Source organism: Lepus europaeus, chromosome 1 (assembly GCF_033115175.1).
Source record: "Lepus europaeus isolate LE1 chromosome 1, mLepTim1.pri, whole genome shotgun sequence".
NCBI lineage: Eukaryota > Metazoa > Chordata > Mammalia > Lagomorpha > Leporidae > Lepus > Lepus europaeus.
Genome location: NC_084827.1, coordinates 14,937,197 through 14,956,493, shown reverse-complemented (window position 1 = coordinate 14,956,493; position 19,297 = coordinate 14,937,197). Strand labels below are relative to the sequence as shown.

The 19,297-nt window shown below is 45.1% G+C and overlaps 1 protein-coding gene across 2 annotated transcripts in view; it reads left to right on the top strand.

The window, feature by feature from the left end:
- Positions 1-19,297, top strand: part of EXOC4 (exocyst complex component 4) — an 862,020-nt gene that overhangs the window by 800,219 nt on the left and 42,504 nt on the right. For both annotated transcript variants that reach the window (XM_062198862.1, XM_062198781.1), the window contains exon 17: positions 1,008-1,167. In XM_062198862.1, coding sequence (XP_062054846.1) covers positions 1,008-1,167 — 160 coding nt within the window. The remainder of the gene's footprint in view (positions 1-1,007; positions 1,168-19,297) is intronic.

The window sequence follows — 19,297 nt, the reverse complement described above, 5'->3', positions numbered from 1 at the left end:
TGCATGATCTGCTCTGCCTCCACCTCTGTCTGGGATGACAGTCTCTCCCGTTACAACTTGAGAAGTCTAAGCAATCGGGGCCAGCATCGCGATGCAGTGGGTTAAGCAGCTGCTTACACCACGCAATATCCTGTGTCGGAACGTCGACTCCATTCCTCTCCCACTCTGCTTCCAGTACAGCTCCTTTCTATATATGTGCCTGGGGAAAGCAAGGCATGACGGCCCAAGTTCTTGAGCCACTGCCACCTTGTGGGAGACATACATGGAGTTTTGGGCTCATGCCTTTGGCATGGGACAGCCCCAGCATTGGGTCATTTTGGGACATGAACCATTAGATGAAGCGCATGCATTCTCGCTCATGTTTCTCTCTCTCTTTCACTCTCTCTCGCTACCTGTCAAATAAACAAATTCTTTTTTAAAAAAATATTAGAACCCCATTGCCAGTGTTGAGGTATATTATTATCAGCAACCCTATTTATTTATTTTTACTTGCCAGTGTTGGGGGTATATTAGCAGTGTTGCCAACACCCATTTTTCTGTTGATTTATTTTTTTACTTACATGGATTGCCAATCAGCTTGGGGACCAAAAGTTTCTGTGTCTGCTTTCTCTGAGGGAGGAGAGGCCTTATAAGTCATTGTACATCTGTTCTCTGCTTCCCAAGTGTCTGTCCAGGAAAGCAGAAGCTCTTAGGAGGTAATTTAAGAGTTTACAGCAACTTGGCATATTGTCTCAGCCCTTGGCATGGTGGTTCCCAGTGCACATGACAATGCCAGACCCCTGGATATGCTAGGAGCAGGAAGTCCTCCCATTTGTAACCACTAGAACAATGAAGAAATGCTCTGATACTATTGTAAGATCAGCTGATGCAACCAGCAAGAGATGTGTTTCCTTTGGTCATTTCAATCTGTGGAGGGTCCCGAGGGAGCGATCCTGGGTGCAGGTTCCTGAGGGATGCCACCAATCTGCTTTTTCTTTTTTCCCCACTGCCCTGTGCTGACCCTACAGGCCTGGGACACCTGATTTCCTGCATCCTCATCAACGGTGCCCAGTACTTCAGGCGCATCAGTGAGTCTGGCATCAAGAAAATGTGCAGGAACATCTTTGTTCTTCAGCAGAATCTGACCAACATCACCATGTCCCGGGAGGCAGACCTGGACTTTGCAAGGTAGGAGGGGACACTGGGCCCGGTTTCTCATACCAAAGGCAAGACTTCACTCACTGCACAAAGTCACCTTTTAAAATAGATGATTGGTACTTCTTTAAAAACTTCGTTAGAAACAAGAAAGAAACAGGGAAATGTTCTTAGGTCACAGAGAAGGTAATTCTACAAGGCTATTAAATGCTTAAATCCCTTAGGCAGAGAGTTTTTCCTACTGTCCATCCTAAGTTCTTTTCACTACAAAACTTTAACTATTTTTGCGTGCGAATAAAACTACTAAGTGCTCATTGCATACAATATGAATGCAAAGACTAGAAACATCACTCATAAACCTTTGATCTAAAGACTGTAGTGTTTAGTATGCTTTCTCCAGGCTGTTGGGCACATGCTGTATGTCTGTGTGACTTTTCACACATTTATACATGTATGTTTTCTCTTTTCACAAAGTTGGGGCTAATATAATTTTATATTAATTTGATTGCATTTTCCTGTACAATGTTGAGAACATGATTTTTTTCCACATTCATTAATATTCCTGGCCAATATTACTTTCCATGCCTGAACAAATATTCTGTGTTCTAACTGAATCATTTGGTTTAATCATTTGCAAAGTTTGTACACCTGAATTTTCCTCACATTGTACCTAGCGAGTGTTGTGTTTTTACATTCATCTATTTCCTCATCTCGTCTGTCTTGCTCCAACAGAAACCCATCTTCCCCTCGTAATTTCAGGAGCAAAAGTGTTTATTAATCAGTGTTCCTTCCCTTTTCCAGGTTGACTGATCTCCACTTCTAATGTTTCTTTATAAGGCACTTTTTCAAATTTGAGACTTAATTTTGTTCTCTCTTCCTTTGGTCTTAACATTGTCTATACTTTACTTAAATCATCCAACCAGTAGTGTTTCAATGAAAGTTTAATGAGTTTTGAAGAGGATAGATGATGATTCTGGTATCTACATGTTCTGTAGCTATTTCTACCTAGCTGGATTATTCCTTAAAATCCTTAATTTTCCAGAAGTCTCTATGGCTAAAAAGCAACTTGTTTTCAGTATTCCAGAATGTTCTTGCCTGCTACTCCTGTGTCTTTTCATTTGATTTTTTGAGACTTTGACAAGTTCACAAAAATCTGAAACAACCCTTCAGGCATTCAGGATGATGAACTATTTTGTCACATTGCCAGTTATAAACATACATGTATACACACACACACCCTGATCTTTTTTTGAAAATGAACCATGTAGGGGCTTATGCTGTGGCACAGCAGGTTAAGTTACCACTTGCAACACCAGCATCCTTTATCAGAGTGCTGGTTTTGAGTCCTGAATATTCTGCTTCCTGTCCGGCTTCCTCCTATTACCTGGTGGGCAGCAGATAATGGCCCAAGTACTTGAGTTCCTGCCACCCCTGTAGGAGACCCAGGTGGAGTTTCTGGTTCCTGGATGTAGCCTGGCCTAGCCATGGCTGCTGTGGTCGTTTGGGGAATGAATCAGCAGATGGAAGATATTCTCTCTCTCATTCTCTCCCCCCCCCCGCCAAAGAAATAATCTTTTAAAAACTGAACCACATACTAATATGTTCATTTTGAATATTTCCTAATCTGTTACTCCATTTGCTCCACTGCTATCCAGTTCCTCTGCTTTTCTGTCCTTCTTCCCTCTTTCTTATTTGCAAGTGTGTGTGTGTGTGTGTTCAGTACATTTCCTGATTTAGGCTAAATCTGGGAGAAAGCCTTCCTTGTTCTGATTAGGAAAACCAGGTGAATGCTGTGTGTGTGTGGCCGCTCTTGTGGGGAACGGGCTCATTATTGAATTACTCCATTCATAATGACATTGACAAGGGGAAGTTAAGAACGTAAGACACTCAGGAGACAAAGAAAACCATTACTGATTCTCTGAGGAATGTCTTTCCTAAAGTCAATCATCCTTTCTTAAATGATTTTTTTTTTGAAGTTTAAGTAAATTAACATAGTTTATATCTGACAGTCAGGGGCCTGACTGTGTTCTGGAGAAAACGGGCATGTGAGTCATGAAATCCTGCCCGGGCAGTGGTGAGGGCGGCAACAGGGGGCCGCGTGCTGATGAAACATTTCTTTGGGAAATAATTGGTTGGCAACCCAGTCATGCTTTTCATGGTTGGGTTTGTGAATTACACGCAAGGGAGTCGGTGTAAGCTGAATATTACCACTGGAGAGAGGAAGTTACCAGTACTCCTTTTTCTTCAGTGGATTCTGAAATGAAGTAGGTAGAGTGGCATAAACAAATAGCATTAGAGGACCCTGTCCTTCCATACTGCCCAGAAGGCTCCTCCTCCCTGGACTGTAAGCTCCAGAGGCCAGCACTGTAGGTCTGGTGCCTGGATGAGAGTGAGTGCTCTCCAAATGTGCTGAATGAATGAATGGAAATCAAAGTCAGGCTCATTTCGGCGTTGATGAAGGGCTCAGATAATGATACATTAGGTTATGTTTTCTGTCCTGAAAATTTTAGCCACCTGACGTGGGTCAGTTTTCCTATAGGCTCATGAGAAACAACGCATCTCCCTTGCAGTTCTATCTCTGTGGAGCAGAAAGCATTATAAAAAAAAAAAAGAACAGTGCATCCCTACTATTCATAGTCTCTTTCAGTCTCATTTTCTCTTGCTCTCATACAGACACACTTTATAGCCTTATTTTTTCCATTCTTGTTTTTGGTAGGGACAGGTTTTGTGAAATGGGCTCCATCAATTCTATTGAATTTGAAGCTATGTAAAATAAATATAACAGCGGTACCAAAATAGCCAGAAATAACAGACTGCTGCAGTGTGCCTCAGCATTCCTTAAGCAATGTCTAATCGAGCGTGGACAGCATCTGTATTTCCAGCAAATCTCTGCAGGAATGGTATCATCTAACACAGCAATTAATCACTAGTTGCCATGTGTCAGAAAACTTACTTAACAAGAAGTTGCAAAGCATTGTGGTTTTTTTACTTCCATAATCTTCCCGGCCGGTGGAAAACAGAACACCTCCCTGTACTCAAGAAGTGAGGGGGCTGGAGTGATTGCATTTATGCAGCTTCTTCTACCTGAGGTGCTGTTGTCTCTTTTCATGCATACCTTTACTCATCTCCAATAGGAGGATGACCCTGGGCTGAGCCAGGAGGAAGATGACTGTAGCGCAGCCAGCATCACAGGGAGCCCTGCTCTCCAAGGTTACGATCGCTGAAGCTCTACCATGGCTTTGGACCATTATGACCCCATCATTCATTTTCAGACTCTTCTAGGAAAATCCCTGCAGATTAGCTAAAAAGTAGAAGGGCTTTGAGTTGCCTTTTAGTTCCTTTCATCCCAGATCATCTTAACTGAGCTGCCATCTGTTTTTCCAAACGGAAGTCCCTGTAGCCAGCTGGGTGGGGGTGATTGAAAAGAGAGGTCTGAACAGGTAGGCAAGCCCCCAAGGAGCATTCCTTCTAAAGCGAAGCCATTGTTTAAGGAGGAGATCTCAGAGTTTTCTTTCCAGTTCTTGCCTCTCTCCCATTTTCTCTTTCGTGTCCATATCTCTCATCACAATAGGTAGCCTCTGTTTTCCTCTCTCCCTCCTATAACTCTACTTCCTGCCTTTCTTCTCCGGGGTTTCATCACTGCTCAGTGTCCCCCCTCCTCTTGTCTGTGGACAGGTATCCCTCTTACATGTGGTGAATGACAAATATGGAGATGAAAGCCAAGATTCAGTATGTTCTCAGGAGAGTTCTCACACAAGCTTTCTCACCCCCTTTTATTCTGTCATTCATTCAAGAGATATTTATTGTTTATGTGTGTTCTTGTCAGGTCCTGCCTTCATGGCACTTGAATTATCGTGGGCAAGACAAAAAAAAGTGTAAATTAGTAAAATGTAAAGTATGTCAGATGATGATGTATGATATGATGAAAACCCTGGCATGGCGGGCCGGTGCCGTGGCTCAGTAGGCTAATCCTCCACCTAGCACACCGGGTTCTGGTCCCAGTCAGGGCACTAGATTCTGTCCCAGTTGCCCCTCTTCCAGGCCAGCTCTCTGCTGTGGCCCTGCACCCCATGGGAGACCAGGATAAGCACCTGGCTCCTGCCTTCGCATTGGCGCGGTGCACTGGCCGCAGCGCGCCAGCCGCGGCGGCCATTGGAGGGTGAACCAATGGCAAAGGAAGACCTTTCTGTCTCTCTCACTGTCCACTCTGCCTATAAATAATAATAATAATAAATAAAAAGAAAACCCCAGCATGGGAAGAATAGACAGTGCCAAGTGATATGAAATTTTAGATGTTCATGGAAATATTTGACGAGAAAATAACACTTAAGGATGGTCTTGGGATCAAGCCATGTGGGCATCTTGGGAATGAGTATGTGGGAAAGTGAATCTAAGGGTAAAGACCCAGAGAGAGGAGGACGTTGGACACCTGAGGCCCAGCTGGAAGACAGAATGGCTGAGGTGAATAAGCAAAAGGCAGGAGAGATGAGGCCAGAAGTTTAACTTAAGGAATTGAGATCTCTTTTTTTTAAAATTTATTTATTTTGAAAGTCAGAGTTACAGAGAGAGGGGAAGAGACAGATCATCCATCCACTGGTTCACTCCCCAAATGACTGCAATGGCCAGGGATGAACCAGAATGAAGGAGCTTCATCTGGGTCTCCCATGTGGATAACAGGGATCCAAGCATTGGGGCCACTTTCTGCTGCTTTCCCAGGCCATTAGCAGGAAGCTGCATTGGAAGTGGAGCAGCCAGGACATGAACTGGTGCCTCTATGGGATGCCAGTGTCACAGGCAGTGGCTTTACCCACTACACTGCAATGTCAGTCCCAGGAGTTGAGATCCTGAAGGTCATTGTAATGATGTTGACTTTTACTTTGAGGAAGGCAGAAAGGTGTTAAAGGGTTTGAAGAGAAAGGGTAACGTATTCAATTACTCTGCTTGCTGTGTTGAAAATGGACGAATGGAGAGGGGAGACTGTAGGTAAAGGCAAAAGCAGAGAACCTATTAGAAAACCATGACAGTGATCTCCCAGGTGAAAGGCAGTGGTGATCCAGCCCAAGACGGTGGCAGTGGAAAAGGAGAAGCGTCAGATTGGACTGTATTTTAAAGTAGAACTGGCAGGATTTGCTGAGGGATTAGAAGTGAACCAGTGACTCCTGGGTTTTTTTTTTTTTTCTTGAGCAATTAAAAGCCCAGAGTTTTCATTTACTAAAATGAATGTGAAGTAGGGTATGAGAAAGCCCAGCTGAGTATGTGGAGGGCAAGAGGGAGGGAACATCAAAAGTTTGCGTTTGAAATGTTCAGTTTGAGATGCCTATTATTCATCCAATTAGAGATAAAAAGGAAGTTGCTGGATCTACAAATCCACAGTTGGGGGAAGAGATCTGTGCTGTGGAGAGAGGTCTGGGAATCATTAGCATATGGAAGGGATTTAAAGCCATGAGAAAGGGTGGGAGGTGAGATCTCAGTGGGAACGCTGTACAGCAGAGAGAAAAACTGTTTAAGAAGCAGGTCTTGGGTGCCCCAACCACTTAGATGCCGGAGAAAACCCAGCAGAGCAAGTTGAGAAAGCTCAGCCAAAAGAGGAGGCAGATACCAGCAGAGGGTCATGTTCCGGAAGTCAAGGGAAGACTTTGCAGAGGAAGGTGTCTTCGCCCCTGTCAATGCTGCTGCTAAGTTACATCCGCTTCAGCCAGAGAACTGGCTGCTTGGTGGGATTCACGAGAGGCCTGAAATGCTTTGTTTTGCATTCCCTTATCTTCCCTACACGTCTTTTTTTATTTTTCATTTATTTGAAAAGCAGAATTATGGAGAAGGAAGGAAGGGAGGGATGGACGGACGGAAGGAGGAAGGGAGGGAAGGAGAGAGAATCTTCTGTGTGTTGGTCTACTCCCCAGATGGCCTCAATGGCTGGGGTTGAAGCCAGGAGCCAGGAGCTTCTTCTGGGTCTTCCATGTGGGTGCAGGGGCCTAAGCACTTGTGCCATCTTCTAGTACTTTTTCTTGGGTGCATTAGCAGGGATCTGGATCAGAAGTGGGGCAGCCAGTTCTCGAAGCCATGGCCATATGTGCCCCGCCACATCGCTGGTCCCTTCCCTACACATCTTACCTGAAGTAGGAACAAGCTTCAGATCTATGCATTTGGAACACTCCTCACTTCTGTAGTGGGGTCTGATACAATAAGAGCAAACCAAAATGCAATTAGAGTATGTCTAGTGTCATCTACGAGAAACCAAATTGGCAGCCACCCTGTCTTTCTGAAGGTCAGTATCAACAAGCATAAATCATGTTGACAGTAGATACCCCTTGATAGAATGTGATCAGGATGCCATTGTCCCCATGTTGTTGTCTGCTCCAAGACCCATAGCGCATGTCAACCATGAGAAAGACATCAGAAGAATGTCATTGGAGAGGCATCCTAGAAAATAGCTGACCGTACCCCTCCAGGCTGGATGACAGGAAGATCAGCAGTAGCCATGATGAGTGGAAGTTGGCTGTGGAACGTCCCAGTGAAGTTGTCTATCCGGCCATGGGCCCTGTAAGCTAGGAGCTGGGACTGAACAAGCAGATTTGGTGAACAACCATCGTGCAGTTGTTTAAAACCATTAGAGGAAATAATACGGTAGACAGGGAATAATCCTTCGGGAAGACCCAACAGTAAAAGGCCTGAGAAAGAAGATTTGAACCCCTGAAAAGGACAGGGAAGGAATGGACATTTAGGACAAGCGTCAGAAGGCCCAGATAATGCATAAAAGCCAAAGACAGGGCACGACCCCCATGGCTGCCTGCTCAGAAATGGTACTTTCCCTATACGGCACAGCGTCTTTCTTCCCAATGCATGAACTCATTCTCTCATCTTCATTTCTCCAGCTCCTGTTTGAGGCACTCTCCAGATGCCTGCCTCAGAGTGACAGTGAACGTCTGAGCCCCCCTGGGTACTGCGCACACACTGATTAGGGCTTCTGCTTTGTCCCTGACCCTGTGCCCTAAGGCCAGGAGTATCTAGCATGGCTGAGAATGTCTAGTTCCTCCCCAAGAGCTGTTACACGGGCTTATTTCCTACATACCTATTGCATGGCAACATGAGTTTTGTTTTCATATTTGGAGTGACCAGGGCCTAGGCTGGTCAGGGGGGTATTAGCAATGACATGCTGCCACCTGCTGGAGACGCCCTCGGACAGCCAGGGATCTGTGGTCCCCTGATCCCTGTCACTCCTCCAAATCAAGAGTGGGTACTGCCCCTGAAGGAGCCCTCACAGGCGACTTGGCTGTGAACGTGAACTGCGCCCGCCTGTCCATCACAAGGTCCTTCGGCTTCCTTGCTGGAAGAGCAGTTTAGTTTCTGAGAAGGAATCCTCTTTTTTTTGTTCATTTTTCCCAGCTTTTTTCTGCCTTATGTGCCTTTCTAATTCTAGAGCAACCTACCTCTTCTCCAAGCTTCACCTGTCAAACCCCACATTTCTGACTCCAGATTATTAACCATGTGGGTTTGTGATTAATTTTATAGGAGAGATTAGTCTGCTGGCCAGAAATTCTTTGAATGATGCTCCCCCAAAATTCTATTAAACCTTTCTAATTTAATCGTGATCAAAAGGTAGCCCTGACTTCCCCAAGGACCAGAGTGACTTGGGAAATATGATGGCTTACACAGATCTTGCTGCCTGGTAGCAGGAATACACTAGTTAATAAAATTTCAGAAAAAAACAAAAATGAGTATGCCCGCCCCCTGGGAGAATCCTCTTGCAGATCTGTGTATGAGTGGATTTCAGCCTCCATCTGACTTTACTGCCATGTTCTGACCATGCTTCTTTCTACCGATTTCCTTTTCTGTGTTTATTGTACTTACAGATTCCAAAGCTTGTGACAGTTAACCCATCTGTTACTTTCGGGGTCCATTCCTTACTGAGCTACATTAGAACATCTCAGAACCACGAGTACTCGTCAGTAACCAGTACTCAATTTCTTACAAATGTATCTACCATGAAAGGCTTTAAGTAAGATTTCTATTTTATATTTTTTTAAAAATTTGAAAGGCAGAGATCTCTCATCTCCTGGTCACTTTCCAAATGCCTGCAGCCACCAAGGCTGGGTCAGGCCAAAGCCAGGAGCCTGGGACTCAGTCCAGGTCTCCATCATGAGTGGTAGGGACGAAGTGGACTTGGGCCATCACCTGCGCTCTTCCAGGGAATGCATTAGCAGGAGCTGAAATCAGAGGGTGAGCTGGGATTCGAACCCAGGCACTGTGCTACAGAAATAGGCATCCCAAGCAGCAGCTGCTAACCACTGTGCCAAAAATCCCCACCCCATAGGATTTCTTTTGATTATGCTCATCCCAGTACCTTGTACAGACAGTAAGCCAGTGTATAATTTAGGGTTGAAGCCCTAGCAGAGAGGCAGTCTTCCCTCTGTGGCCTGTACGCTGGAACCGGAATGATGCAGAGCACAGCATAGATAGCAGGTGGTATTATTGTCCAATAAAGAGCCCAAGGAGCAGGAGTCAGAAGTGACCTGTCCAAAATCTTTCCTATTAATACATCCTGTAACACCTCTGTAGTCAATCACTACGGATGTAAGTGTATTAACCTACCCTGTGAGGTTGGCCAAGGGTGGGGAAAGGTGTGAGTGTGGCATCGTATTGAACATACATGGAGCATGCGTGACTGCAGCCCAGGAGTGAACATGTACTTCATGACTTCTCACTGGAAGCTGGTGACTGCAGGCTGACCTGTCTTGCTTTCTAAATAAAGATGACGTGTTTAAGTTTGGATGCTAAAAGGAGGAACCAGGATACTCTGCTGTAGTTGTAAAAGCAGAGCTCCCAACCTTGTCAGAACTGGACATCCTAGGTCCAGCTGCTCCCTTGTCCACCCAAAGCCCTTCTCTTCCTTCCCCCACCTGCTTGGCCAAAGGGGCCACATGGCCCCAGGGAACGACCTGGTCAGCACTCAGCTGAAGCCCCTTTTGCTCTGCAAATCCTTCCCAAATGTGCCTGGCCCCTGTCAGTTTCTCTCTATAATCCTTTCTGCCTTGGTTTTCTATACTCCAAAGTTAATATCTCGGGATGTTCGTCTTGCTCATTCATTTGTTCCCATCTTCCAATATTTTATTGCTGTAATTGTTATATTTTCCCTCTCCCCACTTAGTTATAAAGTGACTAGTTTTCATGATTGAGTTTTTTTGAAAGCTTTTATTTAATACATATGAATTTCATAGGTACAACTTTTTGGAATATAGTGGTTCTTCCCCCCATACCCGCCCTCCCAACCCCACGCCTGTCCCACCTCATTCTTCATTAATTTTTAATTATCTTTATATACAGAAGATCAACTCTATATAAAGAAAAGATTTCAACAGTTTGCACCCAGACACAAAGTATAAAGTACTGTTTGAAGACTAGTTTTACCATTAGTTCTCATAGTACAACTCATTAAGGACATAGGTCCTACATGGGGAACAAGTTCACAGTGAGTTCTGTTGTTGACTGACCCTCTATTTATGACATCAGTGATCACCCGAGGCTCTTGTCATGAGCTGCGAAGGCTATGGAAGCCTCCTGAGTCACAAACTCCAACATTATTTAGACAAGGCCATAATCAAAGTGGAAGTTCTTTCCTCCCTTCAGAGAAAGGTACTTCTTTCCACTGGGATCTTAGGCCATTCTTTGCTACATGTAGGCCATTTTTTTGCTACAGTGTCTTGGCTTTCCATGCCTGAAATGCTCTCATGGGATTTATAGCGTGCTCCAAATGACTTAACGACTGATTCCGAGGCCAGAGTGCTGTTTAGGGCATTTGTCATTCTATGAGTCTGCTGTGTGGCCTGCTTCCCATGTTGGATCATTCTCCTCTTTTTAATTCTGTTGTTATTAGCAGATATTTGGTCTTATTTATGTGATCCCTTTAACGCTTATTCCTATCTTTATGATCAGTTATGAGCTTAAACTGATCACTTTAATAAGATGACATTAGTACCTGCCAACTTAATCGGATTTGGAGTCCCTTGGCAAGTTTTTAGCTTTACCCTTAGAGGTAAGTCCGTGGGAACGTGTGCCAAACTGTACATCTCCTCCTTCTCTTATTCCCCCTTATTTTTTACAGGGATCAATTTTCAATTGTATTTAAACACCTAAGAGTAATTCTGTGTTAAATAAAGAGTTCAACCAATGGTATTAAGTAGAACAAGAAAATACTAAAAAGAATAAAATAGTAAGCTGTTCCTCGACAGTCAGGACAAGGGCTGATCAAGTCATTGTTTCTCATAGTGTCAGTTTCACCTCTACAGGTTTCCTTTTAGGTGCTCAGTTGTCACAGATCAGGGACTGGCTTAATTCACTCAGCATGATGTTTTCCAGATTCCTCCATTTTGTTGCAAATGACTAGATTTCATTTTTTACCGCCATATAGTATTCCATAGAGTACATAGCCCATAATTTCTTTATCCAGTCTTCTGTTTACAGCTCTTTTATTTGCCAATTTAACTTCCAAGGAGTGAGATGGCTGGATCATGTGGTAGGGCTATATTCAGATATCTGAGGTATCTCCAAACTGTCTTCCATAGTGGCTTTACCAGTTTGCATTCCCACCAATAGTGGATTAGTGTACTTTTTCCCCAGATCCTTGCTAGCATTTGTTTGTTGATTTCTGTATGTGAGCCATTCTAATCGGGGTGAGGGGAAACCTCATTGTGGTTTTGATTTCCGTTTCCCTGATGGCTAGAGATCCTGAACATTTTTTCCATGTGTCTGTTGGCTATTTGGATTTCCTCTTCGGAAAAATGTCTATTTAGGTCCTAATCCATCTCTTAATTGGGCTGCTGTTTTGTTGTTGCAGAGTTTCTTGATCTCTCTGTAGATTCTGGTTATTAATCCTTTATCAGTTGAATAATTTGCAAATATTTTCTCCTATTCTGTCAGTTGCCTCTTTTCTGCTTCTTTTGCAAGCAGTATTGAAGCTTCTCAATTTGATGTAATCCCAGTAGTTAATTTTGGCTTTGCCTGCCTGTGCCTCTGAGGTGTTTTCCAAAGAAGTCTTTGCCTGTGCCAATATCTTGCAGGGTGGGTTTCCCCCAGTGTTCTCTAATAATTTGATGGTGTCGGGCCATAGATTTAGATCTTTAAGCCATGTTGAATAGATTTTTGTGTAAGGTAGGAGTCTTGCTTCATACTTCTGCATGTGGAAACCCAGTTTTCCCAGCACCATTTGTTGAAGAGGCTGTCCTTGCTCCAGGAATTGGTCTTAGCTCCTTGATCAAATATAAGTTGGTTGCATGATTGAGTTTTTAGTGTTTTGGTTTCTGAGTATTCTCTACCCCCCCCACCTGCTTTATTTCTCTATAATAGGCTCATAGTGAGCAGTCCCCTGTACTTATGAATGTGATCTGGGTTTCAAAGTATGCTTGGTATATATGATTTTCCACATATGTTTCAGACAGCATCTTTAGCTAAATACTAGGCTTCTTCAAAAAGATTGTGAAAAATGAAATTAAAAGAAGTGTATTTGGTGCATAAGAGGGGTCTTCAAAAAAAGTCACAGAAAATACAGATCATGAAAAAAAAAAAAAAACTTTTTGCCCAAAAGTAAAGGCATGTTTTAATTTCATTTTTCATAAAATTTTTAATTCTATTTTTCATAAAATGTGCCTTTTCAAATAAATTACCAAGAAATAGTTTTTGTGCCTAGCCTTAGAGAACTCTGAATCTAAGCTGCTTTTTCTAAAATAAGGATAGCTCCTAGAGAAGACAAGTGACTTTAAGGTAAATTATCCTAGCACTTAAATTGGTTACTTTCTCTCTGTGATGATGATGATGATCTATTACTGTCCCAAAATAAGAGTAGCTGTTACTACTGTTGTAGAACTGAACTCGGTACGACACAAAGTAAATGCTTTATCTGCATTGGTTCACTGAGTCCTCCCCGAAAACTGTATACATAGTTATTATTGCGTTTTATTGATGAAGAAATTAAATCTTAGAAACTACATGCGCAGTTTACAAAATAATAGAGGCAGGGGCTGGCATTGTGGCATAGCGAGTAAAGCTGATGTCTGCAACCCCTGCGGGTGCTGGTTCGAGACCCGGCTGCTCCACTTCTAGTCCAGCTCCCTGCTAATGGCCTGGGAAAGCAGCAGAAGATGGCTCCAGTGCTTGGGCTCCTGCCCGTGTGGGAGACCTGGAAGAAGCTCCTGGCTTGCGTTGCAGCCATCTGGAGGAGTGAACCAGCAGATGGAAGATCTGCCTGTCTCTATAACTCCTTTAATTAATTAAATACATACATACCTACATACATACATACAGTATTCAAATTTAATCAGTCTATGTATGCTCCTAACCATGTGAAGCAATACTACCATTTTGGTAAATATTGGGTCTTTGCTTTTACTTTAATTAAAATATGATTTCATTTTTCAGGTAGGGCCTTGGCTGTCAGTCTTTCCCCCTGATCTCCAGGGAGCTCTGATAGCTGGCAGTGTCGTTCATTTCATTAGCAGTTTAACTGCTGGGGGCTCTGCAGACTCCTCCCTTGGTGGTCTGTGTTGCAGGGGGTTCAATTTGCTCGCCCTTGCATGTCTGAGCCACTCGTCTGTCTTCTGCTGACCTTCCAGGCACCTGTCCTGAAGCAGCAAGCCCCTAACACCCGGGACCACTCTCTCCGAACCGTCCCACAAATGAGAACTAGCACATGACCCACTCTCCCCTGATCCCAAGAGCTTCCCCGGTACCTTTCAGCCCATAAGCAGCTTAACCACATGGTTCTCTAAGCCCAGAGGGGATGAGCACTTCCTGGAGAACTTGTTCTAAGTGGCAGCTCTCTAACTCAGTCCCTGAAAGTTCTCATTTAGAAGAGTGAGGCTGGGGGCCCTGGCAGCTGCACTTGAACTTGTGCTCAGGAGATCATAATACAAGTAGTTCAGTCACTCTGAGAAGCAGTGGCCTGCCCTCATGGTGAGAGACAACATCCAGGCCACTTTTCTTTAAGAAAGTACTCCTTTATCTTTTTAATTTTTATTTAAATTGTTTGAGAGACACAGAGCCAGCTCCCATCTACTGGTTCACTCCCCAAATGCCGAGGCCACCAAAGCTGGGGGCCGGGAACTCGATCCAAGTCTCCCAGACGAGTGGCAGGAACCCAGTTACTCGGGACACCACTGCGGCCATTAGCAGGAAGCTGGAGTCAGGAATCCAACCCAGGCACTGCAGTGTGGGACACAGGTATCTTGACCACCAGGGTGAACACCTGCCCTATACTCCTTTTGTGCAGTCTCTTCCTCCTCCTATTACAGGTATTCAAAGTAAAAATAACCTGACAACACTTTTCTGGATGAACTTCAATCATCATTAAAACTACCTCCTGCCCTTCCCCGCACCCAAAGTAGTGGCCATTATTTTCAGTTTACAAAAAAAAACTGAGGCAGTCAGATTGTGTTCTTGGGAGTGTTGGAGTAAATAGTATTTCACTTAGTTGAAATACCATGTGGCTGATGAACAAATTCAACCCTGAGCAAGTCGCTTCGGCTCTGCAGACAAGGGGTTTGACCGGAAGGTCAACCCTGGAGTCTCTGGCGGCTGTGAGGTGCCTGGGGCTTGTGTGACGTCAGCCACCCATGGGACCACTAGCTCTCAAAAGACACTATCACAAGCAAAAAAAAATTTTTTTTAAAGGAATATATCTTTAGTCCAGTTGCAAAAAGATATTGGGAAGATTTGAGATTCAATAGTACATGACAGGGACTTTAGTATTTGCTCTCTGATCAGATGGACCAATGTCCGGCTGTACGGATGAACGTGGAAGGGAGAAATGCAAGGCCCATTCTTCTCACGGCAGCATTTGCTCACCACACATCCAGGAAGAGTCAGACAGAGGCAGGAGCTGGCTACTGCTTTCACACGACCTCCAAAGGTCTTACAAGGCTTGAATTCAGAAAATAAACCTGCAGCTACTCCAACAGCAATGCCACATGGGCTCCAGCTCTCTTCTCCTTTGCTGCGCTGTGGTTCTCCCGTGGATGGAAAGGTTTTATTGAGATCAGCCATTCCCTCTCTCCTGGAGGCACTCTCAATCTTTGTGCTCTAACCTTTAAAGACACAGGCCTCCGTGGCTGCAGTAATGATTTCCACTGCCTGCCATCTACACGTTCAAATTCCTCCCCAGAAGTGCGCACACCTTCTATTCCTCTCAGTTGCAAATGCGGTCAGATGAGAAACACACACATGGGGGTGGAAGGGGCGGGCTCTTGATTGACTTCCCTCTCCTGATGCACAGGTCAGGGGAGGGAGTGGATCAATGGCCCCACCTTTCCAGTCCCTGTTAAAGCCACCTCTCACTCTCCTCCAGGCAATCTGCCTCACAAAGACGCTGATTAAACATTTTCAGGTATTGGGGACTGCGGAGGGAGGGAGAGGCGGGGATTTCTACTGGCTAGAGCCTTTTATTGACAACATTAAAGGCTTCATGATATATTCGACCAGAAATTAATTACAGCCGAGTTCCCCGTTTCTCCCTTAGGTGACGGTTTTCTGTTCATGCGCGCCGCTGTGAGAGTAATAACAGGTTTCAAATGTTTGTGAAAAACATAAAGTAATTACTTGCTGTGGCAAATCAGTCATTTGAAGCCCCGGCATCTCTCTGTGCCATGTAGGTAGCAGTCTGTCTGTTTCTTTTGTTAATTTTAATTATATAGCGTAGGAGAATTTTTTGCCTTTCAGTTCTGGGGAATTTTGCTTTTTTTTCATTTCTTGGTTTCAGAGATCTCCAGGGATATAAGTATTGAAATGACAATGGCACATAACTAGCATTTCTTTTTCTTTTTTTTTTATTTGACAGATAGAGTTAGACAGTGAGAGAGACAGAAAGGTCCTCCTTCCCTTGGTTTACTCCCTAAATGGCTGCTACGGCTGGCGTACTGCACCAATCCGAAGCCAGGAGCCAGGTGCTTCCTCCTGGTCTCCCACGCAGGTGCAGATGCCCAAGCACTTGGGCCATCCTCCACTGCCTTCTCGGGCCACAGCAGAGAGCTGGACTGGAAGAGGAGCAGCTGGGACTAGAACCCGGCACCCATATGGGATGCCGGCGCCGCAGGTGGAGGATTAACCAAGGGAGCCACGGTGCCAGGACCCCATAACTAACATTTCAACAAGGGAAGCCTGTGTGCCAGGGAGCTGACATCCTAGTTAAGGTTTGTAGATGTTGGCTGTCAGCTGTTTACCAAGTTCTCTGATGAACGCTAAACATGTACTCTGTTGTCCAAGGGGGAAGAAGTTGCCTTTCACCGAGGGCGTCTGTTTAAATTACAGGACACCAAGCCAGAGGATCTGTAATGGCTGTTTGCCCCATTTTTAAACTTACAATGAGTAGTTCCCAGCCACCAAAAAAAAAAAAAAAAAAAAAGCTCTCCTTTCCTGGACTCCCCCCCCTCCCTATACCTCCCTATAGGACTATAGGACGTGGTGTACAGATCGCCTTGGGTAGTACCAACCCCTGCATCAGCTTGACAGTGGCAGAGGAATTCCCCTGTGGTTACGCTCTCAACAGGGATCCTTACCCACGTGGACACAGTAATGAGGCACATACACCAGGCAGCGTGACACACACAGCTTCTTGCACATCATATCCCGCTGTTTGTACACAGGCTGGCTCCGGCTTAAAAATATAAACTATATGGCTGGCGCCGTGGCTCAACAGGCTAATCTTCCGCCTAGCAGCGCCGGCACATCAGGTTCTAGTCCCGGTCGGGGCGCCGGATTCTGTCCCGGTTGCCCCTCTTCCAGGCCAGCTCTCTGCTGTGGCCCAGGAGTGCAGTGGAGGATGGCCCAAGTCCTTGGGCCCTGCACCCACATGGGAGTCCAGGAGAAGCACCTGGCTCCTGCCATCGGATCAGTGCGGTGCGCCGGCTGCAGCGCGCCGGCCGCAGCGGCCATTGCAGGGTGAACCAACGGCAAAAGGAAGACCTTCCTCTCTCTCTCTCACTGTCCACTCTGCCTATTGAAAATAAATAAATAAATATAAACTACACAAGCACACATTTCAATTCCAGTAACTCAGGTTTAATCTTCCTATTCTGCGTAATGAGCCTTGTCCAGTCTTGATCGGGGAGCTGTTGTTAAGTCCTAACTTCAAAGGTTGCTTAATCTCCTGGACCAACAGTAAGTCTGTTCTTCCCTTTCTAGTGTTACACTCTTCCTTTCAACTGTTCTTCATATTTAGAACCAAGTGTACAAACAGTGAGAACTGATTATCAGCCATCTTTCCATGTGGCCAATCATGCTCACTGGACTTCTGTGCTTTTCCATTGCCATAACTGAGGTTATGACATTGGCCCCTGAGTCTAGAAGATCCTATCCATGGTCAAAGAAGTAGCATTGGCCTGCGCCACGGCTCACTAGGCTAATCTTCCGCCTGCCGCGCCGGCACTCCGGGTTCTAGTCCCAGAGGGGGCACCGGTTCTGTCCCGGTTGCTCCTCTTCCAATCCAGCTCTCTGCTGTGGCCCAGGAGTGCAGTGGAGGATGGCCCAAGTGCTTGGGCCCTGCACCCACATGGGAGACCAGGAGGAAGCACCTGGCTCCTGCCTTCAGATCGGCACAGTGAGCCGGCCGTAGCAGCCATTTGGCGGATGAACCAACGGAAGGAAGACCTTTCTGTCTCTCACTGTCTAAAAAAATAAAGCAGCAGCATTATGTAGATTTAACTATATCTTTGAAGGATGGGAAATTCAGTATGCTATCTCAGTATAAGCCAGAATGCTTAGTTAACTATAGCTCTTGATTCTCTTCATACTGCATCATGGAGTTTTTATATCGCCCTAACTCTGTCATAGAATTTCATTTTTTCCATAAGATTAGACAGTAATAAAAAGTAGCTTAAAATAATTTCATTTTACAATTGTTAATATTAGTGCTAAGTAGTACGTATTGTGCGAGTCACTATGTATACAATTTATACACATCTCAGTTAATCTCATGCTAGCCTAATGTGCTTAGGGATTAGCATGGTATTTTGACAAGTGGGTAGATTAACTCGAAGGTCTACACCACTGGTAAATGATAGGACTCATGATTCAAAGCCAGGTCCATCTGTGGTTTAGCGATGGTGCTATACGGCTTGTGCAGTGTGATGTGTTAGCATTTCAAGACAGTCTACAACAGCTTCGTTTTTTTCATTGACTAACAGTGTGACGGGGCATTCCTAGTTGAAACGACTTCGAGGGGCGGGTGTTGGGTTTTGTCCCCCGAGAAACTGAAAGGAAATACTAAAGACCGAAAGACCAGGAGAAGGGATCTTAGCAGGCACCGAAGGTGTCTAGGAGTCAACACGATCACCAACAGGTCAGTGGGAGCATGAAGGGCTGTGAAACCTCAGACAGCCCAGGCAGGGCAGTGCATCAGACAGGGACCCCAGCTGCACAGTGAGAGCAGGGCTGTCACCACGCGCAAGCCTCCATCGCCACATTGTCCACAGAACGCCCACATAAGGCGGACATCTAATGGCCGGCAAAGCCGTCTCTAAATAGCTCTTCAGAAGCTAATGCAATGCACTTTTTTCCAAATTAGCTCCAAATATTCAAAAAGGCCCAAGAAACTATGATTAGTATCCTATCAACAGAAGATCTGATCATCAAAAAACAGAGATGCATGATTGACATTTGTGCTAACCCAGCTGCTGAGTCTGTTTAGGGAATGCTCCATTACCTGGCCTTGGAAGGTAGCAGAGTCCAGATAAACACCAGAATCCAGGCTGTGTACTGTGGGGGCAGGGAGGAGGGCACTTGTAGTACAGGGCTAATGCACAACCACGTGAGGCAGTGTCAGGAGCAGTGACAACTTCTGGTTGCCTCAAGAGGACGCAACAACAGAGGATGCGGCCTGGCCACCATCGAGTTCTATGGGCAGCAGAGCGACACCTGGTGTCCCGTGTTCACAGCGGCAGTGGCGCCGTCCTCCTGAAGCTGTCTTTGAAGAGAGGTTCAGGAGTGATTTGGGCCACGATCCCAGCTGCTGCCTTGCTTGGTTTGCTCCTGCTCACTGTCCAAGCTTCATCCTCTGCTCTTCCTGGCTCACTCATTTAGGAGGTACCTAGTTTCTGTTCAATACTCCCCTCTCTGCAGCTGTTAGATACACACACAGTAAAATCTAGTCTTTGGTTATTACACATTGCTATTAAAGTCTTGA